The sequence below is a fragment of the Mugil cephalus genome, chromosome 7 (genome assembly GCF_022458985.1).
Source record: "Mugil cephalus isolate CIBA_MC_2020 chromosome 7, CIBA_Mcephalus_1.1, whole genome shotgun sequence".
In the NCBI taxonomy this organism is placed as follows: domain Eukaryota; kingdom Metazoa; phylum Chordata; class Actinopteri; order Mugiliformes; family Mugilidae; genus Mugil; species Mugil cephalus.
This window is the reverse complement of record NC_061776.1, coordinates 9,811,092-9,838,377: the sequence shown is the minus strand read 5'-3', so window position 1 is coordinate 9,838,377 and position 27,286 is coordinate 9,811,092. Positions and strand designations below refer to the sequence as shown.

The window sequence follows — 27,286 nt, the reverse complement described above, 5'->3', positions numbered from 1 at the left end:
CTTCAGAGGCTGCGACACCCAGCACACTCTCACCAATAAGGCGGCGGATTCATCCTGGCAGTGATCCGCCCTCCCCTCCTTTGCAATGCTGTCCTTCTGCCGCGCTACTAATTTGCTCTTTTAATGCAAACATGAGCTGCACTTGGTGCCACCGTTAACATTTTATAAGCAAGCACAACTGCCAAGGGGATGATTATGGTCTCAGACTGATGATCGCTCTGGACTTTTTTTCTTTTTTTTTTTTTTTGGAAAAAAAATATTATTAATAAAAGAAAGAAGACGTGTGCAGCAAATTAAGTGAACCAGGCTTAAGCTGCTATAATCAATAGTTTTAAGAAACAGTGGATTAAATATCTGAGCTTTAGCTTGCTTGCAGAGGTCTGAGACGCTGCTTTAATGCACCGATCTGCCACAACATTAAAACCATTGACAGGAGAAGTAAATGACATCAGTCATCTTGTGACAATTCAATGTTCTCCTGGGAAAATTTGCTTTTCGACCTGGTATTCATTCATGTCAATGTTACTTAGAGACGTAGCACCCACCTAGACCAGACCAGACACACCCACCCCATAGCAATGACACTCCTTAATGGCAACAGTCATCCCCCAGCGGGATGCACAAAAATGGGTTAGGAACAACTTCAAAATGAGAAACAGCACAAGGCGTTGACCTGGCCTCCAAATTCACTGGATCTCAAACTGATCAAGTACCTGTGGGATGATCCACAGAGGCCCCTCCCCTCAACCCAAAAGGACCAAAAGACCCCCACTAACAACATTCACAGAAGGCCGGTGTCCATTCTGTGATGGGTCACAACTGTTTTGGAGACACCAAGAAGACCTACACAATATTAACAAGGTGGTGCATTATGCTGGGAGCAGCTGCTGCCATCTAGTCATTGCTTTGAGGCAGGGTTGCCAGGTCTAAGGTGCTACATGTCTAAGCAACATCCAGTTTCCTGTCAGTGGTCATAATGTTGTGGTTGATAAATACCTTTAGCAGGAAAGACAAACTGGGAGATAACCCAGGAAGGACAGCAGAGCATTTGTCTTCCAGGACAGACAGTGTGCATCTACACACATCTACACACATAAATAACATCTCATCTCATCCTCTACTACCGCTTAATGACATCCACATTCACGCCAGGTCCAAAAAGTTTCCCAGCAGAACACTGAATTGTCACAAGATGATCAATGTCATTCACTTCTCCTGTCTCCGGTCATAATGTTATGGCTGATCAGTGTAGTATACCACGTTACGGCCCTAACAAAAAAAAAAAAAGTTTTAGTCTGTTACCAGTTGGAGGTCCCGAGTCAGAGTCCACTCCTGTGTAGGATCTGTGTCAGGATCCTCACTTCCCACACATCTCCTCAGCTGGAGGGACGTGATGAGGTCAGGTCCTTGACTCCAAATCAGGAAAAGCAGTGGCAGCTCATCTCATCTGATTAAAAAAAAACAAACAAACAAACTAAAAAAAAAAAAACGCTCTGAATGTACAAGCGTTTTAGTTTAGCGCTCAGTAGCCTATAGCAGAGCGCAGGTGAGACCCAGATAGGCTGCTCGGCGGTACTTCATCACCCCGCTTGTTGTTGTCACAGCCACAATTGGTTTGTACTCCCCATCTGCTGCATCAGCACAGTCACAACTGATCTGGTCACTTTGGAGCCCAGTTAGCTTTGCTCACTGTGCTTTCCTGTTGATTCCAGCCATCGTTACAAATGGTATCTTTATGCGGTGGAGTTAACCCGGATAGTGTTCTCCCCTGGGTGCCTTTATTATCTATTCATCATGTTGTCCCAGTTTATCCCAAGATGGATCTGGTTGCTTCACTGCAGATCTAACTACAGATACCTGGCATGTGGCCTGAGGAGGGAGATTAGGAGATTACATGATACTCGATGGAGGTGTTTCGCTGAGTGTTGATAAAGCGGTGAAAAGTATTCAAAGCAGATGCAGAGCGGTTGTGAATTTGCGCTTGCACTCTTCTAAAAACCCTATATCTTCGAAGTTCGCTTTGAATTATTTCCATGCTGATGATTTGCACAACCGGGCGGGGGTGCGACGTCAAGCGCGTCCAATCGTGTAAATAAATGAGCACTGAAATGAAATGTTCTTGGCCTCGCGCTCAGCCTCCGAGCAGACTTGTTGGACACTACCCCGAATCTCCTCCACATATAATTTGCATCGCTCGGTGGATCCTTCGCTTCACCCGGAGGTTTGGACAAAGCGGCGTTGCAGCCAATTTCCAGGTGGCGGTTGGAATGTGTGACATGTCCCCCAATTTTTTGACAAAAAAAAATAAAAAATTAAAAAAAACAAAACAAAGCCATTTCCACAGATTCCATTAGCCAGTGAGTGGTGCGTACACATGCACAAATGGAAAGTGGAAAGCGTCCAGTGGTGTGAATATTCACATCTGCACCTGCTGAATAATAGACGACCAGCAGCTCAGGTGGCCGGCAAACCGCCGCTGTTCACACGCTTTCTCCCATTTTATGGTGCTAATTTTGTCTGCTTGCAAAATGCATATTTCTTGTCTCTCAGACCCGATCTTGTGTGAAGAGGGAACCCATTCTTCAGTCAGAGTGCTGGTTTAAGGAGTAATGTGTCTGCGGTATAGACTCTAAAGAGCCTCGGGTCTTGGCAGGTACTCCTTACATTTCAACAGAGGCACCTACAGCAGACTCCAGTGGCAGCGAGGCCATATATCATCTGTCATTGCCAGAAGCCTCCACAGTAATGAACAAGTGATAATGGTATATATCTAGAAGTGAAAGTCTCTCAAGGTAGCTCATTCGGAGTCGTTATTGTGCCACGTAACCAGATGAGCTTTCTCAAATGAGATAATTTTTGTCACCCTGAGGACCGGAGGGTGTAACTGTTCTCGCAGTGAATAACTCATCCTCATTTGGCGCTAATGGGGCTCCGTACTAAGGTGTTGTGTGAACGCGAGAGGAACGGTAAATCCCATTTCGTTGTAATTTAAATCTCAAGCTGCTTCCACACATCTGCTCCTTTGTCGGGGAGGGAGGACGGCTCATTTGGGAAAGAAAAGCGCGCGCGCGCGGGACAAGGGATGGGCGCGTTTAATGAAGATTCATGAAGAGTGCTGGGGTTGTCAGGATGACACGTCTCTGTCAGGGAGACGAGCATTATTCCCTCTGTCCATTCATCCACCTACCTGTCCCGCTCACGTCCCACCCCCCCTCTCCCCTCCCACCCATCTGTCCGTCCATTTCAGCTCTTTTCCAGGTACTGCGATGCTACGGTTAACCCGTAATGAGGGATATGCATATGAAGCCGAGGTTTTTACTGCATATTTGACAGCATGTGTTCCGAGCCCTGTGCTTCCACTCTGGGGATGTGTTTGCACGTGTGTCTGTGTGTGTGGGTAAGTGTGCTCCGACGGTTACAGCTGAGGTGTCATTTTTCATGTAAATAGAGGATGGCAGGATATAGCGATCCTGCTGTTTGTGAAATTAGCCGTGGTTCAAGTATGCACAACATCAGCAGTGCAGAAAAAAAAAGAGAGCTTCATAAAGACAATAAATCTGCCAGTCAGCCACTTTGTACAAAAGTTCCCAAGATGTGAAGGTATTAACATTTACTACAGACGCACTCTGCTACAAGCAGCCGCCCGAATGCTCCTCAACTCCTCCCGTTGTCCAATTCAGCAAACACATGGTCCGAGCTGTCACTCGTAAGTGCTGAGGTGGCTGCGCTCGGAGCAGAGTCCCCAGAGCTGGATATCACAACTACATGTCAGCCCGGGTCTTTGATTACTGGACCGGGAGGAGAATGATGAATAAGGCCACTCTAACCGGTGGTCATACTCCGAGAGGCTGTCGAGGGAAGTGGATCAAGTCCAAGCTCCCATTAACACCTCAAACATTTATGTAACATGACCAAGGTCAAGTGCACATTTGTATATACTCATTTAGTAGGCTCTTCCATATATTTAGAACTACAGTAGTAAATGTTGTAACCTATATGTTTAAATACTTCTTATAAATAATGTATGTATAGATGCATGCTGTGGGTCCTGGGAGACAGGTCTGTCCTCTGCTGCCCTTTCTGGGTTATCTCACAGTTTTTCTTAGTTTCTTATTTAGTGAAGATGACTCAAACAAGCGATCAGCCACAATATTATGACCACTGACAGGAAACTGACAAGTTGATGTTCTGATGGAAAACGTTTGGACCTGGCATTTCAGTGGATGTTACTCAGACATGTACCACCCACCTAGACCAGACCAGGTACTAGGTCAGATACCGTCTCCCTCTCTCTTTTACTCGATCCATGTCCTTCGTGCTAATTACACACACGAAAACGAGTTTTGCAGCACGCACTGAGATAAAGTCATCAGCAAATGAAAGGGAGCTTTATAAATGAATGCTTAGTCAACTGAATGCAGCCGTTTAAACACTTTCAGGTAATGACAGCTTCGAGACGCCTCCTGCATGGATAAACTAGACGCATGCATTTTGTCTTTGGCCAATTCTTCCACACAAACAGTCTTTAAATCTTGAAGGTTCCATGGGCCTTGCAAAATGAGCTTCAACATGCTCTTTCTTCAGAAATGGAGTCTTGCGTGGTGAGTGTGCATACAGGCCATGAGTGCGTTGAGTGCGTTGGTTGTTGTTTTATTTGAATTGTAGCTGCTAATTCCAGATCTTTCTGAAGCTCTCCACAAGTGGTCCAACTCTTCTGATAATTCTTTTCATTCCACTGTCAGAAATCTTGCAAGGAGCACCTGGCCGTGGTCGGTTTATGGTTTTCACTGGAACGTTCAGAAGTTTAGAAATCCTTCTGTAACCAGTGCCATCAGAATGTTTCTCAACAATAAGGTTGCGAAGGTCTTGAGAGAGTTCTTTGCTTTTACCCATCATGAGTTGTTCCTTGTGTGACACCTTGGTAATGACACACCTTTTTATAGGCCATCAGCTTGAACTGAACCAGCTGATATTCATTTGCACTGACAAGGGGCAGGATGGCTTTCTGATCACTGATAGATTTCAGCTGGTGTCTTGGCTTCCTGTGACTTTTTCCACCTCCCTTTCTGCGTGTGCTCAATACTTTTTCCCTCTGTTATTTTCTTTCTCTGCATCGATTACTTGGGTTGTTCCCAACACCTTGTGAAAATCTCAATAAGCACCTCTAGAAATATATTTACTATGACAAATTGTGATGTGTTCAATACTTATTTTACCCGCTTGTATAAATGCCCTTGCAGCAAACTTGTAAATTACCTTCGAACAGGAAGGCCTTGAAAGCAGCTGGCTGCAGAACTTTAGGTAGAATTTGCAGAAAAACTGCAACATAAACCAACTCCATTGAAAGTAAAATTAGTGCATTAAATTATATTATGAATTTGTAATGTTGAATTTCAGTGTGCGTTTTTGTTGCGTTCACACACATGATGTATATTACTGGACTATTCTTAATGGGGCATTTGCATATGAGGAACTAAGTTTCATAAATGTTTCTGTTGCAGTTTAATCTGTTACTCAAGAACATGTTTCTGTTAAAACTTATTTCCTTAAGCACGAACTCATAAAGCTGCAAAATAAACACGTTACATTATCTTTTAGCTGTGCAGCAGAAACACAAAGCAGGATTAAACTGAAAATATTTATTTAAAGCACCGTGGACATGCTGTCTGTAGGTGGTGATGCGTTTGTGTGCACAGCCTTCTGAAGACTGCGGCGCGCGTTCCGCCAGATGCATTGTGGGAGAGCTGGTGAGACATCTGAAATTTTGTTTGACGTTTTAAAAGGAAGTGGAACAAATAGATTTAAGAGCGGAATACCGCATGGAAAGATACTTAAAATACTCTTTGGGGAGGATGCATTAAGAAGCCCCACCCCCACCACCACCACCACCCGTGTGTGAGTTGCTTGGGGGAAAGACAAATTCAAAAATGTAAATGTACTAGAGTATATTGTTTCACCTAAAGAAAGAACCAGCCACACACACACACACACACATCCCCCCTCCCCTCTGGGAGCACATGAATGAGAATTTGAGTCGTAGCAGAGTTTTCTGGGAACACAGACGAAGTTCCACGTCCTTTTGCACTTGAGATTGAACCGGCGCATTTCAGTGATTCTGCGTTTTCACGGCTGCCAGCTTAGTGCCATATTTAAGTTGAGACACAGGAACACGCACAAAGGCACAGGGGCTCGCACGAGAAAAAATGTGAGAAGAGGCTGCGCTCGGCCACAGATGGAACGTTAAAAATCTGAATCATTTTCAAGAAAAAAGGAATAAGGAAAGATGAAAAAAATACATATTTTTATGCCTTGCAGTGCATTCACGGTCACACAGACATGTGTCGCAGTGTGCGGGGACCGGTGTATTTCTGTGTGTTAGGCTATGAGATCATGGCAGTGACCTCAACTGATTGAGCTCACACAGCATCCTATCGCCAGTCCGGCCCTCCTGTAGTGGGTGGGGAGCAGGGTGCTATCTGTGGACTTGAAAAGTGACAGGACCAGCTGGGGAATGAAATCCAGTAAGACAGGCAGTTGGTCTGGGAGACGCAGAGTGCAAGCCCCCCATAGTGCTCTGTTACAGCTGACTGCGACTACGCTCGGTGAGAAAAACCCAGCCAGGATTCAGAGGAACTGCTGCCAAACATCAGGACTTCTACAACCCGACGCCGCTGTACCACCGGAGCCGATGATGCGGCTCGTTGAAGAACCCTGGAGACCTATCAGGACCCATAATACTTAGCAATCCTCTCAATGCTCCAAGAGTTGGTGATTCAGTCAATCGCATGCTGACATCTTGTCATAAGTGATAGAATAAAGAGCGCTGCGAGGACGATGGGCGGGAAGCAGTCTCGCAGCTTGTCCAACAAGGAGCTGAACGAGGTGAGTCAAAGAAGTAAGAGCGCCACGAGGGACGACCAGGTCAGCCTGTCGTCGGCGGCCGAGAGGATCCGCAGACACGCCACAGTGCACTTTGGCTACAACATCCTGAGTCTAGCCATGCGGGGGCTCGACGAAACCCCGGCTGAGCTGTGGGAGCTCAGAGAGCTTCAGAAGCTAAACTTGTCCATGAACTGCCTGTGCTCCCTGCCTCCCACCCTGAGCGCCCTGGACAATCTGGTGATTCTCAACCTGTGGGGGAACAACCTGTCCAGCCTCCCGCCCGAGATCGGCCTCCTGAAGAAGCTGCGCGTGCTCTTCGCCTGCCGCAACCGCCTGAGCGAGGTCCCCGAGGAGCTGGGCTCCTGCACCGGCCTGGAGGTGCTCAGCTTGGCCAACAACCAGATCACGGGCCTACCGAGCAGCTTGGGGGCCATGCACAGCCTCACCAAGCTCAACCTCAGCCACAACCGCATCGTTCACATCCCCACCTGCGTCTACAGCATGAAGGGCCTGGTCTTCCTCCACCTGGCCTGCAACCGCCTGGAGACCATAGCTGACCAGATCCAGGACCTGGTTAACTTGAAGATTCTCATTGTGGAGGGAAACAGTATACACACACTCCCCAAGACCCTCTGCTTCCTCGAGTCTTTAGAACTCCTCAACGTTGACTTTAACGACCTGCAAAATGTGCCGATGGAAATGTACCTACTGAGCAGGCTTGGGCGGTTGGCCTGCCACCCGATGGATAAAGGACTCCACATTGTCCACAACCCACTCCTCAAGCCTATACAGGAGGTTCTGCAAGGTGGACTCAATGCCCTCTATAACTACCTAAAACCCACATGAGGGACTACTACTGCGTTTGCGTGTGTGTAATGTCCGTGTTTATTTGAGTGCGTGCGTGTTGTAAGGGGGTGCTGGCACAAATCTGACTCTTGGCACGTGGTAGTCATGCTCTGAGTCTGCTGTTACCTCAGACCGCCTGCCTCGGATATTATTACTCAAGACAAACAACCGTTACCCGGCAAGAATGCCACAAAATGAAGGTTAAAACACACTTACGCTTTGTCTCTCTGACAAATAATCTTTCCATTTTTTTTTGTTTTTTTTTATGTAACGCAAAAGTTTGGATATAAATAAACGTCTAGTAACTGCTGAGTCACTTCTAAGTGTTTGTGAAGCCACAGTAGAAGGGGTCGGGACAAGGCGGTCGGCTCATGCAAAAATTCACAAGTCCACATTTGGGCACCGATTACTGGTCAGTTGATCTCGTCCGTCCCGTGACGTTGGGGGAGTGGAGGTCGGCTACAGATCACCTCCGTCTCTTCTGTTGCATTCAGGTCATAAAGATCAGGTGTGTAAAGTCAGTGGAAAGAATGGCGCACTCCCCTAGGCCATTCTTTCTGTGGCTTAAGACCCACAACCAAAACACAACAGAGGCTTAGCTCTGATTAAATGTTGTTTCCACTCCACCCATTCAGAGAGGGGAGAAGAGGCTCCTCTGAGATTTGCCTGAGCCTTGTAACACCAACGACTTAAAAAAAAAAAAGCGAAATAATAAGAAACACATTGTGTGTGATTTCAAGCAGGACTGTTAAACTGATATTGACAACTCCAAATGTTTCCCTTTGTTTTAGTGCAAAGAATCACAAGTACATTAAGTAAATGTTTGCATTTAATGAAAAGTAAGTGTAGTTTTGGCACGTTTCTGTCTCATGTTTGGTTGTGGGTGTTGAGTTTGTCTGCTACTTATACTATAACAGGGAACAGATTAGGAACAGACATTACTTTTATTGAAAGAAATCTTTTGTGTAATTGTCGGCCTTTTGCAAATCCATGCCACAGACCCGATTAGACCCTCTGGCCGGTTGGTTTTGTCCGTACGTTTGATAACCCTGATTTAAACAGAAGTGAACCGACGTGTGTCATTCAGGTCATTCAGGTGCAAAAAAATTAAAAGTTTTAAAAGTTCATGAGTAGACCATCGAGGGTGAACTAATTTTGTGGACGTACTCTCAGTGCAGTGCAAAAACTTAATAAAGGAAAATACTAAATATTCTATCAAAATATTAATTTTGAATGTTTTGTACTGTTTGCTTCTTTTCAGTTCTGGGAACAAACCATAGCTTTTTGTTTTTATTTCTGGCATGTATGTGTTTCTGGTTATTCCACTAAAATGTATTAAAAAAAATCTAAATTTACACTGATATCTCTAGTGGAAATATATGGAGTACAAAAACATCATCATTTTTGTGCAAGGGGAGGATTTTGATCTGAACAATTAGAGTTTCCTGTGGCAGTATAATTGTCTGTTTTGCTAAATAAGGGCTGTTTAGTCATGATGGGGGCAATACTTTACATCAGATATTGTTGTTTTTTTTTGTTTTGTTTTTTTAAGTTTACTACTCTTGCAGTTACCATTAAGATGCCTGTAACGATGCAACTTTATCTTGCAAACAACTTCTTTACGTATATTTAAGGTGACTGCACTTGAAAATATTTAATTTCTCATAGAGTGTGTCGGCATAGAGGTGCAAACGACGTGTCACAACCTTTAAGAAGGTCACAGTGAGGAGTGAAGGTGCCACGGAAAAGGGGGGGAAAGCGACCTCTGTTGGCAGGTACCTGTTACTACACCAGCCAGTGTTGCTTGAGCTGTAGCTGAGTTATCCCCACACTTACCACTCTCTCCCTCTCTCTCTGAGCCATGCGCACACACACACACACACACACACACACACACACACACACACACACACACACACACACACACACACACACACAACCCATGCATTCATGATAGATGAACCCCTCCTGAATAAGTCTTTGTCCTAGATAGTGATCATGGGACGCGTCGTCAAATAAAGCACCTATAAAGACATCGCTTCAATGTGAGTCAGATGACCTGAATTCAGGTGTTGTGTGCTGCTGCTGCTGCTATTCCAGTGATAATGCAACACGCAATGTGTGCAATATTCAACTACCAAGACATTGGAAATCGACACATAAAGGAAGATATCTAAAAATAAGGCTTGGATCTGTTGAGCAAAGCATACGGCCCCTTGTTTATCGTTAAACCAAGCACACACACACACACACACACACACACACACACACACACAACCACTAAGACAACAAATTAAAATGATCCTTCGCTGCGTGGCACTAAACGTCAGCAGCGCTAACTTGGTGGTCAGCTGTACGCCGGGGATCAGCCGCGACTGCAGTTACCACGCTCTCCAGGATTTGCTGATCCCACTTAATTGCTACGTGCTCCGATAAACTTTGCTCCATAATGAGGCGCCCTGAAAGATGCAACAACCCCGGGGCGAACGCAGCTTCGGCGGCCCTGCCCTCCGCTCGGAGCTGCTTGGCATTCATAAGCTCGGGAAGCTCAGGAAACAGTTTAGTGTCACTAGCAGCCAGCGACTTCCCATAATGGAGGACAGCTAATCAATCTCGTATTGAGCTTTTGACAATCAAGGCACGGGATAATCACAACGGAATTAAATGACAAACCCATTGTTGTCTGGTGCGGCCGCATGAGGAGAGACTTAATATGTCTTTCTTCTTTCGGAGTGCGGCCCAAGTTGTGTGATTTATTCCATCTCACTGGGACCCGTCACGCAGCACACAGGGGGGGAGGTGACTGGCACATATTGACAAAGCATTACTCCGCCACTTATGCCAATTATCCGTTGTCATTTGTATATTTAACTGACATAAACAGTCCCAGTGGGAAGATATATGACAGGGGAAAGACTTGCTGAAGGCTGCGGCCATCCACGTTGAAATGTCAATATCAGTCGATAGGTAACTCTTGATGTCGTTCAGAAATGAGTGAGTCACTGAAACAGCGGACAACTGCCACAATCTAAATATGGAATCTTTTGATCCTGGTCTGGCATCCATTTTTTTTTTTTTTTTCCCTCCGGAGGCCCCTGTCTTCCTCTCGTCCAATCAGCGTAATGTCACAGCTTTTCTGTGTCTTGCTTTTAGAGTGTGATGAAAGTAAGCTTGGGAAAGGTTACTGGATTAAAAAAAAAAAAAAAAAAAAAAAGCAGCAGCAAGCAAAGGCGACATGCAGGATATTCGGTGATTAACCATTTTTTTTTGCAAAGGCAATTTGACGCTGCAGCTCAGCGAATTTGATGAAACAGAAATTAGGAGTTGATTAAGAAGCGCTTGACTCAGCTGTAACATCTGAACGCGGCGTTACGATCGTGTGAAAAGTAGCTAATGAGTCTAAAGGTTGAAGCAGATCACTAAAACTGATGAGAAGTTGAAAGAGACGGCAAGAGGTGATGGATAAATGACCCAATACTAATTTAAAATAAGCGGTAAAGGGATGATAGTTGCAAACTGATTAAAATAAGGCGCGAATATAGTTCAAAGTCATAAATAAAAAGTTTAAACAGCTCAAATAAACCAAATGGGCAACTTACAAAGCTGTTGAACAGAGCTGTTCCTGCTCCTTAAAAAGGTGGTAACTGGACCAAATCTACCTAATTTGGGTTTAATACTAGACCATAGTTCTAAAGCAGGGGTCCTCAACGTTTTTCAGGCCAAGGACCCCCTACCTATGTCTTCTATATTAAACTCAGCTTAGCGCTATTTATAAATATTCATTATTATTATTATTATCATTTTGCATTCAATATTAAGCTATTCAAATAATACATGGTTAAATATTATTCTTTTTTAAAAATTTTATTTTAAACATGTGGCCAATTGTCGTAATCGACGTAAATATTACAGCGTGCCTCTGGGATTTCACCTGGGGCCTGAATAGGCCCTCGGCCAATTGAGGGGAACCTGACGGAGTCGACGTGTAATATGCGGCCTCGTGATTGGCTCAGCAGCGATAGGGGCGGGGCCTACTAAGTGCTGGAAGAAAGATAACATCTTCTGCCTCCATTTATCCCTTTACTAAGATATGCTGGTTTCACGTTAATGTGTCTTTAAAGAAATTTAAATACGAGGGGGGAAAAATGTGGCATTCGTGTGGATGTAGCATCTACGTAGACCAGACCAGACCAGATTAGACACCCCCACCCCGTAGCAATGACACTCCTGGATGGCAGCAGCCTGACACAGACCCACACATAAAAACAGTTTAACTCTAAAAAACATGACAAGCAGCACAAGGTGTTGACCTGATCTCTAAATTCACTAGGTCCCAAACTGATCAGTTATCACAGAGGAGGCCCCTCTCCTCAACCCGAAGAGGACCCAACAGCCTAGGCACAAGGGAGACCTTGCTACAACAATATTAGGGAGGAGGTCATAATGTTATGCCTGATAACTCCTTTTAGTTTCAAGGTTTGTATGTAGATGCTGATTCATGGGTCGATTCACAGCGAGAAGGTTTGGTCTGAAATGATCTGATTCGTCCATGTAGAGTTTGCATGTTCTCCAGCTTCCTCCCACTGTCCAAAGACAGGCAGGTTATGCTAGTTTGTGATACTGAATACTGAACCAACCATAGCTGTGTGTGTGTGTGTGTGTGTTTGTGTGTGTGTGTGTGTATAACTGGTTGTTTGCCTCTCCATGCTAGCTCTGTGATGGACCAATAAGCTGCCCATGGCATGCCCTGCCCCTCGGCCAATGACAGCTGGGATAGACTCCACTCCCCCCCCCGCAGAACTTGTGCAAACCATCAGAACCGTTTTCAGATTGTGGCGTGATAATAAATACAAAATAAATATGTGCAATATATAGATACGTTTTTTTTTTTTATAGGTGTGATAAATAACTTCAACAGTTTGATTCAAAGTGGAATATGGTTAGTGGTGTCGGTGAATGTGTTGTTTTGTGCCCGCGGGGGCACATCAGACAAAACAGGAACCACTGTGGAGTGGGGCAGCGTATATTTGTTGAACAGGACTTAAGACTGTGTTTATGGCGAACCGCTGAAAGACAAGCCTCAATCACACACTCACAACCCACACACCCTCCCTCCCTCTCTCTGTGTGTGTTTGTGAAAACATTGACGGTATCCATTCACTCCTCTATCCGCTCGCAGTAGTTTGCATTCTCCCCAATTCCCATGACGGCTCGGCTCACGCTGGTATTCGTACATTCCCGGCGACATAGCTGCCGCAGCCAAGACAATACCTACGCACCACAAAGAGACATGTGGCGCGTCGGCGAAGGGCTTCTGTGCAGCTGTTTGTGTACTTGCGAAAGGGAAACAACAACAACAACAACAACCCGGGCCGTATATCCTTGACAACAGGGGGTCATTTTGAAACTAAATGTGGACCCGTGTCAATCTGGCGGCGTTTTAATTAGCCATGAAAACTGCTGGTACAAGTGAAATGGCCATGTGTGTTTATGCATGCAAAAACAATAAGCGAACGACATTGGCTGACTTTGCCATTAGTCGCCTCGCCGTCCCTCTGGTCGAAACAGCGGCAGGGGCGACATGTTTGCGCTCGCCGTCCCGGGCTAATTTTGAACAAATATTTGCATAAATTACACTAAAGCATCGTCACCGTTCCGTGGAAGCCGGGATAACACATGCATGCGACGATGCGTGACCGTCTTCCCAGGTCAGATAACAAAGTCCTGTTGAAGGTCAGCCTTTAATAGGATCAATGCGGGAATTTGATGCACAAGGTGAACTCCGATTAGGAATCCATCTGGAAAAGGTTTTAATATAATAAGTTGACAAATGAAGCTGCCAAGTTGAGCACGAAGACGTCTCGTGCAGCTTGTCCAGTGGGTTTGTTTATTAAAACCACCATCACCTTCAGTAAAAGAGCCACAACTGACATGTCAGGGTTGATCGATTAAATATATGGTATATGGTGCGACACACACCAATCAGGCATAACATTATGACCACCTTCCTAACATTGTGTAGTTCTGACTCATCAGAGAACGGACACGGGCCTTCTGAGGGCGTCCTGTGGCGTCTGGCAACAAGATGTTGTTAGTGGCCTTTGCATCCCACAGATACTTGGTCAGTCTGGGATCTGAGTTCCATCCACATGAATGAACGCCAGGTCCAAATGTTCCCCAGGAGAACACTGAATTGTCGCAAGACGATCAATATTATTTACTTCTCCTGTCAGTAGTGCAAAAATAAAAAAATACACATAACACAAAAAGAAGAGCATGCGATACCAGGTGATGCATTAAAGAAATGATGGATAAAGCCAGCATTCAAAGCACTACTTTTAGAAAAGCTTAGCAGGCATGCAGTGCACTTATAAAGTCAGTTATAAGACAGAACAGGGAACAGGCAGAAAAGACAAGGCATAAAGCGTGGATGTATGATGGATAATAAGCTATTTTGCATAACGGTTTGGTAGGAATGTTTAACCTGGCAGGTTGGGACCACATGGCTCTCGACCATAATGTTGCATTTAAGGCCTCCTCTACAGATTATTTTGCAGCTGACAATACGTGACCTACCCAGATCGGTTTCATAAGCAGAGAGATCTGGGTCTTAAATCATGCAAATGACGTGATGACACTAGAGCATTTATCTTTCTTCATAACAATAAGCAGACAGAGCTGTGTGGAGAACAGTGTACATTCTGGTTGACAATTAAAGGACTATATTTAATCGCATCAATGAAACTTCATGTTTGGATTAAAGGGGAGTCAAGATCTTTGTCACATTTTAAAGCAAATTTGATATATTTAAAAAGGAAAATGTTGATCTTTGTCTTACTTTTCCTTTGGGACCTCTAGGAATGCCAAAATAAAGCCAGTATTAACATGGAGTCTGACTGGATTAGCAGCACATACCTGCTTCCATGCCTCCTACTTTCCTTGAACTTACTCCGCAGCTGTTCCAAATGAACACCAATCACAGCATCGGTCGCAGGAGGAGGAGGAGGAGGGGGAGGAGGAAGCGCACACCTCCGCCTGTCCTCTCGCTCATAGGCGCCCTCTACTGGCCAGGCGGCGCGGGCGCAGCCGCTGCTCTCCTCCTGGAGCTGCCGGACCACTCAATCCAGGCGTAATTCAGGAATCAGGACTCACTCACACACATTCCTCCTCCAAGTGTGAAGCAAGCCGGCAAGGAGCAGCCGTGCCGGCGACAGTCTCCTCTCACTCACTGACAGCACGCCAAGTGACGGAGGGCTGGGCGAAGACACTTTAGTATTTTTTTTTTGTACTCCTGAAAGTATAGGTAGGATTCAAGTTCCAGCGCAGACAGAAGAGTTGCCAGTTAACCCCGCGGCTGGGGGGGTTAACGCTACGACGGCGTTGCCGACATGGATAAAGTTATCAATTGCTTGTTTGCTGCAATAACCCTGCTGTTGTCCGTCCGAGGTGAAGTTTTTAAAGGTAAGGGCTATCACCTGGAGATGTCTGCAAGTACCGAATGTTTTTTTTTTCTAATGCCACATGCCGGTGCGAAGTAGAGGGGACGTAAAAATGAGTTCGCCCACTGTTTCGCCCGATAGTTTAGCCACAGTTTGAAGTCTGCCGTTCACATTTACGGCGTAAATGCAAACACCTGCGTTAACGTGGAAGTGCTGACACGCGAGAGGGAGGCTTTTGTCTGAGTCTCGGACTTTGATTGAACGCCTCATTGCAACGCTGCGGTTGCTCGGATCGAGCCGGAGTAATTGTTGTCACCTTTTTGGAGCTCGGGTGCGTAGCGAGCAGGTGCGCCGCGGAACTCCTCCTCACCCGCCGCCGCCGCTTCCAGAGCCGCTGTCTACACAAGTTTAAGAAGTGTTTGCGTGTGTCTAACTTTATCTTGATAAGTTGCTGTCTAATGTGATTAACCTCAAGGGATTCGCGCACCGCAAGTGCCTCCGCGCGCCGTCGGTTAGTACGGCGAGGCGTTAAGCCAAACGAAAACCTCCTGTCATTATTTCAACGTGAACTTAAATCACAATGTCAGAGCGTCTATGTACACGCGGATTAGTCACATTAAAGTGTAGCTATCTTGATGAAAATCCGTGCTGTGATTTATACCTTGTGCGCAAAGCTCCGATTTAGTGGTTTTGAAATGTTAAAAACAGACCAGTGCGTCATACCACACTGAATAGTTCATATGCCTATGCTGTAGTTTGTATATTTTAAAGCATTTGTGCCCATTTTGTAGATGGGTAGATATACACTTTGTCTATCTGTTGAACTGTCCGTGCGCAGTTCGAGTTAAGGCAGCTATTTCGGTGATTTCTGAAAAGTTAATCAGAACTCGCTGACTTGTTTGCGCTCTGCGGGAACACACGCGGGCTCCCGGTGAAAAGTGTTTGCTTTGTCGTTTGCCTTCGGGGGCGCGTTTTGTTGTTTCGCCGTCTGACAGATTGTTGACGCACAAAAGGCAGCTCACATGCTCAAATGAGCAACATGCATCCACGGGTGGAAAAAAAGTTCAGGGTTTAGATCAGATTGGATGCAACTTTATTCTTGGCTGCACGCAGTTTTGAAGTGCGTACAAAGCAAAACCTGGCAGCAAAAAAGTGCAACGTTAACCCAATAACAGGGTAGAAGCTGTGAGTTTAGTAGCAGCTAGTGATTTCAGTCGTTATTCAAATAAGAGGGTAGGCTTTTTACCTTCAATATAATGATCGCAGCTTGCCCGAGGGGATTTAACAGTCAGAGTCTAAATGAGCCCCTGTAGGGGTCATTTCTACTCTCAACAATGGTATTATGAAAAAAAGGCACATTAGCCCACAACCAATCAATGTATGAGCTGTGGATGTCCAGTCTGAAGGTGATCTGATCCATGCTGCCAGTGCAATTAGAGCCGCACCAGGAAGTCTTACGCACATATATGCATGTTTGTTTGATTTTAAACTCTTAGAGGAAGCAGTGTGTGTGTGCTTTGTGTGTGTGTGCGGTGATGAAGTCTTATACTTGGCTGCGGTGGGATTCAACAGACAGCTGATTCGTTTTCCAGAGAGCCTGTTGGGGGCAGCATGGCACACACATAATGTGATGCTCGGATGATGAAGTTAAGCTACTCAAGAGTGGAGGACCAGAGTCAGACACACAGATCAGGATTCAAATACCCTTTGGAGACTGTTTGTGTCGGCGCTGCATGTGACACATCGCTCACAAACAAACACTTACTGCTTTATTCCCCCCTTTTCTATTTTTTTTTTTTTTTTTTTTTACTCCAGGCTGGAGACGTTTCTATAGAGTCACATTCAGACACGTACAGAGGATTTATTAAGGATTTTATAGTAATCAAACAGCCTTTTGTCAAACAGTCTCAACAGCGTGGGTCAATTTTAGTGACTGAGAACTCACCCTAAAGCTCAAAGTATTCCCAGTCCATATTTTTGAAGTTTATCAGTCTTGGCCGCTGGCAAGCCCGGGAATCAGAGATTTATTGGCGTTGGGCTGCACTGCAGGACTCCCAGTGGTGCCCGAAACCGTCGATAAATGCGCTCCTAATTGCGTGAGTGTGTGTGTAAATATGTAAACCAGGAAGAAATCAATTGGATGTGTTTTACTCTCTCCGGCTAGGTGACGGATTAGCCACACACGGATGGAGAGGCAGAGGCTAAATATGAGCCCGCGTATGTGGCGGGAGGCATTTGTTATGGGGAGTATGTGATAACAGCTCGTGTGATAATTAGATCACTGAGGTAACCAGAGCGCTGGTCTACTTCAGAGCACCGTATCAGCACCTTGTGACTGTGCAGCCTCAATTTGATCACAGAGGAGAACGGTCCTTTGGAAGTCTTTTAATTTGCACTTTAAATAAAAACTCCCTAACCAGAATATCACACTGTATCAGTTTCCTTTCACTGTGAACTTGTTTGTGCGCCCGTATATGTGTTTTGCGTGTTGAGGTGGGGACAAACAGCTCTTCTGCTTTATTCTCACGTTGCATGTTCAGAGAGAAAGCAAAAAAAAAACAACACCATAAATCACTTGTTGTGTATGGCCAGTGCTTTTGTTTTCTACATTATGAAGACAGCTTTTTTTTTCTCTCCGAGAAGGCCTGGCCTTTGATATCTATACTCTGTCTTTTGACCGAGCACATTAAATTCTACGGAGCTTGGCGCTTTGTTATGTTTACCACCTTTTCCAGCGGCCATAAAACCTGCCTTGTTTTCTGATAGGGGTGAGCCGTGTGTTGAGAATAATGCCGATGCTCGCAGCGCGGAGCTGTAGTTTGTCACTGCAGAGTGACTGCTGCTGATAGCGTCCTGGTTGACCGATCCTGATTGCCATCCAAGCTGTGACTAAGGAGTAAAACAACACATTGGCTGCTCGAGAAGATAAACAGCACTTCATTTGAAGTCCGGCAATAACTTAGATAGTTTTTCACTCATGAAATGTCTCCCTTTAATTTTTTTTCCACCCCTCTCTCCCTCTCCCAGCTGACTCAGATTTAATAGAGACTTTTCCGAAAGGTGTCCTGAAGGGTGGCAGTTTTCTTTGTGTGAGCCAGTGGAGAATGAAATTAAATATGCATGCACGTTTTTTTTTTTTTTTTTTTTTTTAAATAAGATGACTTCAACCACTGTTGGAGGAAAGAAAAAAAGGACTCCTTGGTGATTGATGATAGTACAAAGCAGAAAGTGAGGTGTCTACATTCTTCTGTAACTTTGCTTTTCAGACACTTTTATTATGATGATAATGAGAGCGGTGGAGACGCATGGATTTACTGAAGCTGTTCAAACACTGCGGGTACATGTGCGACTTCCTGGAAGGGTCTGCTGAGTTTGTCAGCTGAGTTGTCTTAAGACCGATCATGGCTGGTAGACGCGAGGGGGCGTGTCGCTTTAAAAAAAACAAACAACTAAACTTGCAAATATTAAGGGCTGCTGTATAGACTGGGAGGATGTGTTTGAAGTGACTAGACTGCCAGTAGTATCCGTCTTCTACTGTCAGAGAGGTTTAACACACTACTTAAAATAATAAGACGAGGTAGTGTTATTTCTGTTGGTACAGGGTTTAAATACGTTATAGTGTCTGGCCAATGACAAACAACAGTCCAATTCTTAAAATAAACCATAAAACACCTGGTAACTCTTCCTTTCTGCAGACGTTACTGGTCAGATATATTGGCATAACAAGCAAAGGTCAAGATCTAATGTCTCCAAATCTAAGAATGTAGAGTTGCCATTCATCAGCATAGTGCATCATAAAAGCGAAGGGTATAGGTCTAGGGGGTCCCCGAAGGTCCGAGGAGGTACTGCAGGGAGGATTTAAAGAGAGCCTATTCAGTCCCCAGTTGACATACCATGTATGTTTGTATGTTTATGTCATGTATGTATTTATGCAGGGCCACCCAACTGTTGCACATGTTTGAAATGAAAAAATAAAAAATGACAGTAATAATAAAGGAGCATGATTAACAAAGGGTGGATTTTAACAATAATTTAAGCAGCAAGCTACGCAACCAGAACGGGGACTTGGATATGTTCAGTTGCGGCTTGTGTTACATTTAACAGCTCTGGGGAGGAAGAAAAAAAAAAAAAAAAAAAGTCGAATGATTAAGAACGGGTTTATACGGTGATAAATTTGATCTAAAATCAAACACTGACTGTAAATTCAAAAAGTCCCGGCACTCAGCTTTAGTTTAAAGCCACTTAAAATGAACTGTGTGGTATCTGGAGCCGTTTTAATACACAGACCCCAATTTAGGGCACAGGGAGTGAGTTAACATGCACTCTAAAAAGTCACATTTAATCCCTCAAATACTAAATGCGGTGCTCAATCAGATTTGCCGAATTTAAGGAATCCTAAAGTGCTCTTGAAGATGGAACAGAGGGGAGGATCTTAATGTCAAATTGTCAATATGCTGTTGGGTAGCAGGTCCAATTGATCTGTTTATTTACAGTATTTGTGCTCTGTAAAGATTTTGAAATATAACTCTTCCAAGAATACCTCTTTCTGACATCATATTTAATATTTGGTGTCAAATCCTAAGAAAATACCTCAGACATTACAGCTCACACTCACTGAATTGCAGCTATTTTCACTTCTTGATTGTTGCCTGCAGTTTGGTGGTGGTGGAGAAAAAAGCAAACAAGCATCCCACAGCTCTTTGGGCACGTTTATTACCATTGTCCTAAAATTAGTGGATGTGACTATGATTTCTATACTATTCATTTAAAGTAAATATGGAATTTAGGCTCAAATTGCAGCTTGAAAACACAATGAGAAGAACGAACTGTCTGAGGTTGAAGTGGCAGAGCACGGAGCCACAGAGCTGGCCTGTAAGTATGAAAAATGGACTATCGTGAGCACTTTTAAGCAAGAAAAGAAATTGAATAAAATCTTGGAACGCAAACTCTGCCAATATGGTTCATCATCTTCATATCCCTGGAGAGCCACTCCAAATTCAATCATTAGCTGTTGCCACTCCACGCTCAGTCATTAGCTGTTGATTTGCGAGTGATTTTATTTACATTCTTGAGAGGCAGTAATAGTTTGAAGTTCATCCTCGAGGCGCCTGATGCGGCTTGTGTTATCTGGGAGCTCTGCAACGGAATGATAATGCCCCGAGATGTGACTGTGTGAAGGGTGCCGGACAAACAGAGATGCTCTAATTATACACAGCTCCTTCTTCAAATGAAGAGGATAAAAGCTAATGAATCGTGCACAGGCCAGCACAGGGGCTGCCTAATGAAGAGCGAGTAAGAGAAGGGGAGGGGGGGTGAGTTGTTTGGGTGAGTGCCTGTGTGTGTGTGTGTGTGTGCATGTTAGGCATGCGCCAACAATCCTGTGATCTCATCACCATGTCAAAAAAATCCTTGTAGGGAAAAACAACAACTTACTATGCAGCAGATCATGTTTACAGAAGTCTGAATTCATTGTAGGTGGCTCAGAGACTCCTGGAAATTTTCACTAATTAATGCTCCGAGGGTCTCAATTGTTATTAATGGTGACGAGATGGAAGAGCGGGGGACAAGGGAGGAGTAGGAGAGGCAGTTTAAATCAGGACATTACCGCGTGTGTGTGTTGGCGCGTTCCATTTGTACTCAGGAGTCGGAATTTCCGAGTTGGAATTTTCTACTCAGGAAGTCGCAGAATCCTCACTACCCCCAAGTTGAGTTACCAAGATGGCCGCCCCATGTGTAAACAGTAATTAGAAGCTCCTGTAATATTCCGTTTATTAGCACTTCTGATTAGTTTCTGTTGCTCTAAATCAGTCAAACATACATAAGTTGAAATGCTGTTGCAGTGTAATTTAAGTTTTTCATGTGTTATGTGGGAACTACAAACCCATGTTGCGCTAACGACGGCTAAAAACAACAGCCTGGTAAAACCAAAACAGAGACAAACACCATTGTGGCAAACAGTGATTAATGGTGTATTTTTTTCTACATTTAAATTAAACAATTAAAACTTTTGAATATTTTTATACATTTTATACAAAACTCATGAGTTGGTTCAAGTTAATTGCTCGATTCACAACCTGTTTAGCTTAAATAGCCTAAATTTAGTTTAACACTATAGCAATGCCATCCAGTTTTTCGACTTCTGTAACTCAGGTGCGATGTCATTCCTAGTGCCGAATTCCGCCCTAAATGGAACGCACCATGTCTCTGCTCAACTGATTGTAAGGACGCTTCTCTGGGTACCACGCTGGAGTGGAACCTCCCTTTCACTGGTCTTTTTTAGGAACAGAGACTCCTGTTGTGCTGCTCTGCGACAAATGATTGGCATTCCTGCAAGTGATTTTTTTTTTTTTTTTTTTTTAACGCTCAGATTGAATTGACCTCGACCCTGGCGCTCTCCTCACCCCACCTTTCAAACTTCCAGTCCAATCAGCTGGATCTGTTCGGCATAGTCGTCCGTAACCCGGGGGCCATCATGTGAATTGAAATTGATTCTGATATTTGGTTCAGGTGAGCGTACGGCCTGCACCCAGAGCTTAATTTCGAGTCTGTCAAATGAAACTCCCGCCGCTGCTTTAGCGGCGCGGTCACGTAGCCGGAGAGGTGCAAAGTTTCTCCCGTGATTTCATGCATAACTCAAGTCGGCTCTTTCGTGGGACGAGCACTCTTGCTAACTTGGAGGAGACTCTGGTTCATGCCAAATAGCTGTCTGCGCGGGCTGCTGTCGCTCACACGTGTGGTTGTGCAGTGGTGTAGGTGGTGGCAGGAGGAGGAGGAGGAGGAAGGACGGGGGTGGTGGGTGGGGGTGCTGCTACCGCTGTTTCACCTTGTCTCCTGTTATTTATTAGGCTTCTGTCAAGGCTCGGGCAGCAGGCAGGTGTACATCCCTCCTCCTCCTCTCCCCATCCGGGCCGTATGAGTATAACCAGGGGCAAAATTCTCCATTACTGTCAGTCTGAATCTGTTGCCGTCACATTAGCGCACGTCACACAGTCATTAATGCATTAGGCCTTGTTTGAGTGCCAGTTATTTGCATTGGCTTTTACGCCGTCTATTTGCCCTTGTGCTAAAAGCTGCCTTGGCTGAACCTATTGACCATTTAACTGTTCAATAATGAAGCGATCCCTGAGGATGTGTCAGGCCTCAGTGGTGCTGTTGATTAGTGGTTATTAGCATGGAGGGGATGGGGACTTTATTTTTATGGTATTTCGAGCAAAATTGAGCTTTTGTTTTCCTTGTTTACTACTTTTTTTTTTTTTTTTTTAAAGCAGAGCCATCCCCCTGGCACATGAACGCACCACTAACAGTCGAGTGCACTATTATCCACCCTTATCCCCCACTTCTTCCTCCCAAAGCAGAATGTACCTGATTATACTCCTATCGGTCACACTCCGGTGCCTATTTGGAGGCTGCTATCTGTTTGCGGTGGAGACTCCTTGGGGAGGCGTACAGCTGATAAGAGACTGTTGTTCTGTAAACAGCCCTTTGACCTCCTCGGGCTGGGCTGGCTCCTTGTCAACTGGGTCTCTTTTGTATTGGCCCTAAGCGCAAACCTCTGCATGACTGATTCCCCAGGAGGGTGAGGTTTAATGGCATTACTGTACGCTGTGCACCGCACAGGGTGGTCACTTCGGAGCTGTCAGAGCCAGAGGGAGGGGATGTCCATGCTTTCAAAAGAGAAGAGGAGGAGTAGGAGGAGGAGGGGGGAGCATAAACTGCTGGGAACGATGCAGGAGAGAAAACATTTGTCTCAACATTTAGAAAATGATAATAGCTTCTTGTGTAAATGTGCTGTTTTCCATAACTGTCAGTCACAATTTCGGTGACATCTGACACAAGTCAAGTGCATTAATAGCTCCTCCGGGGACACCTTTGTTTAACTGCACGCCCGTCCACAGTCGCAGGCAATCTGCGTGGCCAGTGTCGACTCCGTTTGCCAACGTGCCTGAGCAAATAATGCATTAAGGACCAGTCCCCGTGGGCTGCACCGCATCAGGCCGTTGTAGTCGTTTTGATGTTAAACACCATTTCATCCAAGCGGCTATTGAGACGCACAGCTGCAGGGCCTGCATTAAAGACGGAGCAAACGCAAAACAATAACTGGAAAAGATGAAGCTCTACTCCCACCCTGTAATCAGAGTTTGCCACGCTAAAGAAATTACAGGGCACAGGAGTCATTAGGAGTGTGGGTGAAGCTCCGCGTCGAGAAAACGGAAACAAAGTTGAAAACATGCGTTTGTTTTTTTTTGTGAATAATGCACATCTGGAGAAACAAAACCGGCAAAAAGTGACAAGTTGATTGTAATGATAGCACGCGGCCGGCCAGGAGGATCAATTCAGTTGAATTGCGATATCCCAGAGACTTATTAGCATAAGAGCAAAAGGAGTAATTAATGTGGAGTGCCTCGAGCATCAGTCGGTTTTTCCCCTACATTATCATCAATCCTGCAGCCCACGTGTCACATATATCATCACTAATAACACCAAACTTAAACAAGTTGGAAGATCAGTCAGATGATGTTGGTGTGTTTACCAGAGTTCATTTTACTGCACGTTTATTTCCTCTAGGGCTACGATGACGGTGAACACAATGTGAATATTTTTTTCTCGAGTGCGAATATCATCGCCGGCTGCCGAAGCCATGCTTCGGCGAAAATGCAAACATATCTTTTCCCTGTTCAGCTAAGCCTTTCAGCAACTCCCAGGGCTAACTGAGGATTTCCCTGTTGCCATTCCCAGATCTCTAAATGGGGGCATTATTCATAATAGGATCCTGGCTGAAGGTAGCGTGTAGCGGGAGATTTATTAAAAGAGACAGGCACAAAAAAAAAAAAGGGGGAGACCTTTATGAGGGAGAGGCACTTAAAGATTCCTGAGTAGAAATATATGAAAGATGCCACAGATGAGCCACTTTTTCTGGTTTATTGCAGACAAACAAGGGAACATATAGAGCCAATTGCGTTGTGTCTCTAACGGGAGCTGTTGACATGACATTCATTGATGGCAGCAGCCACCCCCAGCAGGACGCAGCCTCAAACACAAAAACAGCACAAGCTTTGGACCTTGGCTCCAAATTCACAAGATCCCAAACTGATCAAGCATTTGTGGAATGAACATGCTCTACAGACCCTAACCCTCAACCCATAGGACCTAAAGGCCCTCACTAACAACAATTAGTGTAAGTTGAATGCAATGTCTAATTCCTTCAAATAGTTTTTAACTTCAGACTGACATCCGATCTCACTGCATGCATCTTTGTGCCCTTAGAGAAAACAATAGGGAAGACTTCACTGAATATATGAAGGTGTTGGTATTAGTGAATATTCAACCCATGCCTCAGCAGGAAAGGCAAGTGCGGCTCATCTCCGAAAGCAGATCCACAGTCTTATTTAGTTGCTGGGAATTTGCAGCAGCTTCAAACAGCGGCCTGGTATAAGGCAGAAGTGCGAGGCAGAGTTCAGAGGATGAATAATTCACTCCCATGAGCCCAGACTTCTTGCTGTGAGACTAATATTCAGCAGCACCTGTGTATCCGAAAATCTCCCCCCTTCAACCCACCGGGTTCCTTTCTCCAGGGAAAACTTTACCCCGGCGTCACCCCAGCTGTTCTTTCTCTAAAACTGCTAAGAGTAGTTCTGCTTTAGCTGCAAATGCACAGTACAGATCGTTGCGTGATCGTGCTCAGAAATGGTGTCAAAGTGCAGTCGTTTCTTGGTATTGACAGAAATGAAAAATGGTCACATACTGAAGGCTGGCACCAAATGTCTAGTTGGATTTTAAATCTTGGTTACTGACTATTTGATCATCGATTTAAATGAACATTTGGAGAAAGTTGGTAGATCTCCAGTACGCTCGTTAGAAACCGACGGAGTTCCTGTCAATATTTATGTGAAATTATGGGCCGTTCCAAAATGTCTAACATTCAGTTACTATATGCAGTATAACGATCAGCCACAGCATGAAGGAGAAGTAAATAACATTGACCATCTTTTGACAACTCGCTGTTCTTCTGGGAAACTTTTGAACCTGGCATTCTTGTTGCTTAGACACCTACCTAGACCCTATAATAATGCCACTCTTTGATGGCAGCAACCATCCCCAGCAGGATGCAACCTGACACAGACATGCACACAAAAACGGTCAACTTGGAGACACAAGGACGACCTATACAATATAGGAAAGATGGTCATAATGTTATGCCAGATCGGTGATCTTTCTTTTGGGTTTTATTCCTAACAGTCGCATACTGAAGCCTCACAACGTTAGGATGAGCCCAGCAAATTCCCCTCCCTTCCCATCATTCCACATTTCATCATTCAGCTTTCATTTCTATAATTGTCCAAACAAAAGACAGTCAAGCGTCGCCAGATCGTCTGCACCCATGCACGAGGGAGTGTAGGCGTTTGTGCACACTAACACATAGACTGTGTTTACAGTGTGCGAATCTCTAGCAAGCACTTGGGCACGTGTTGTCATGGATAGCCAGTCTCAGTCTGTGTGTGCATGTGCTGTGTTCTCCTCCTCCTCGTCTCTGTGTGGCAGGTAGTAGACTCATCTCAGCCTTATTATCAAGGATGTGACAGAAGGCGGCAGGCCGCCAGCGCCTTAATGAAACCTGGGCCCTGGCTAATTGGTGACACCGTGGCGCGAGGGAATGAGAGAGGCAGTAACCACATGGGCAGGACAAGTCTGGTCTAGTCCTCACACCAGCGAATTAGGTCTGTCATGTTCATTTGTGGAACACCTACACTGTTCTTATCAAAAACCTACAAATGCAACCCCCCTTACCTGAGCAAAGATAGTCCTGGTAACCTGGTAACGCACAATTTCTACTCCTTTTCAATCTTCTCCTTTTCATGTTTTACTCGCACTTTCAAAGAACCGGGGTTTAGTGAATGAACCTCAGTCCCTTTTCTTCAGGGTGCTCGGCTTTATCGTGAATTGACATGTGGTTAAGGAACATAAGTAAGCAGAGGCCTTAATGGAAGGCTATTTAGCAACAGAAAAAGTTTTCCGTTTTTCTGTTGCCTAATATTGTCTGGTACGGTAGCGTATTGGGGCTGATTTATTCATAAATGTTAGAAAACTTCAAGAAGATGTTGCAGCGTTTCTTATTAGGTTAACTGGCTCCATGACTCTTCTCCACTTCTGCTTTGCTAGTACAATGCTTTTTAGCGGTTTCCCTTAGCAGGAGCTTCTGCTGTTGGCTTCCATTTGTGGCTGCACCCGTACTTGCTTCAAAGACCCTAGTCACCCAAATAACAATCATGTAATTTCACAACCAGGCTACATTGTGAGAAAATGTTGTCCAAAGCAAGGAATTTGTTCTCGCTCCTACGGCTACGAGATCAGGATAAAAGTTTGTTCTAGCTGGGTTATTTATGCTTCACCAGAAACTCAAGTGCTGAACTCCAGGGAAGTCCTCATAGAGCAGACCTACTGCAGCATATGTTATTTGTGCTGTGCTTTGTGGAAGATGGACAATGAGAGGCACTTTTCTTATTATTTTCAGATGTTGGCAAGACGTTTTGACGACTGTATCCGTTGGGTACAGACTAATATTATATTAGCGTCGGGGCAGACCATTTCTGCTTTTCCACATTAACCATTCCCACTTCCAGTTTCTGACCAATCACAGAACTGTTGCCAGACACTACATGAGAAAAACGTTCTGCCTGAATTCCCAAACGAGAGTTGCAAGAACAAAATTACTAAATTTCTAATTTCATTTTGAATTCGAGTAGTATGTAGCTGACTTTACCCTTTTGCCAAGACGTGCTTGCTTTGCCAACAGTCCAAACCTAGAAAATGAAACCACTAAAGGATTTTTTTCAACAGAAATTATACTGCTATGACTGCGTCGTATCTGGTCAGATACTGACTTGAATCTCTAGTAGCTGACCTCACCTTTTCATTGTTGACTTGGCAATGAAGCCCAGTGCTGTCAAAAACTCCAGTTAACAAATTTAAGGTTAACATATATTTCCAGAAGTAATGTCTTGTTTCATTCATAGTCTTTCTGTTTGTGAAATCCTGCTAAAGTGAGAGTTAAAGTATCAGACTGATATTATCACAGTTGGTGCTGCAGGTAGTATGCAAATGTTTCTTTTGTAATTTGGGTT

General features: G+C 44.7%; 2 protein-coding genes across 18 annotated transcripts in view; both read left to right on the top strand.

The window, feature by feature from the left end:
• Window positions 1–6,517: 6,517 nt before the first annotated feature.
• LOC125010351 (leucine-rich repeat-containing protein 30-like) lies at window positions 6,518–9,083 on the top strand. The gene has a single exon (XM_047588924.1). The coding sequence runs from the start codon at window positions 6,835–6,837 to the stop codon at window positions 7,726–7,728; it is 894 nt and encodes a 297-aa protein (XP_047444880.1). The 5' UTR covers window positions 6,518–6,834; the 3' UTR covers window positions 7,729–9,083.
• Window positions 9,084–14,765: 5,682 nt separating this feature from the next.
• The window catches only part of LOC125010348 (receptor-type tyrosine-protein phosphatase mu-like), a 156,290-nt gene continuing 143,769 nt past the window's right edge, over window positions 14,766–27,286 (top strand). For 15 of the 17 annotated variants that reach the window (XM_047588921.1, XM_047588920.1, XM_047588917.1 and 12 more), the window contains exon 1: window positions 14,767–15,189. In XM_047588921.1, the coding sequence (XP_047444877.1) occupies window positions 15,117–15,189 (73 nt within the window). In that variant the 5' untranslated portion in view covers window positions 14,767–15,116. Of the gene's footprint in view, window positions 15,190–27,286 lie in introns of all 17 variants that reach the window. The other 2 variants (XM_047588908.1, XM_047588918.1) reach the window with 2 other exon arrangements.

What these genes read in the sequence shown, in the direction of transcription:
- LOC125010351 (XM_047588924.1), top strand. Translation starts at nt 6,835, where the DNA reads ATGGGCGGGAAGCAGTCTCGCAGCTTGTCCAACAAGGAGCTGAACGAG.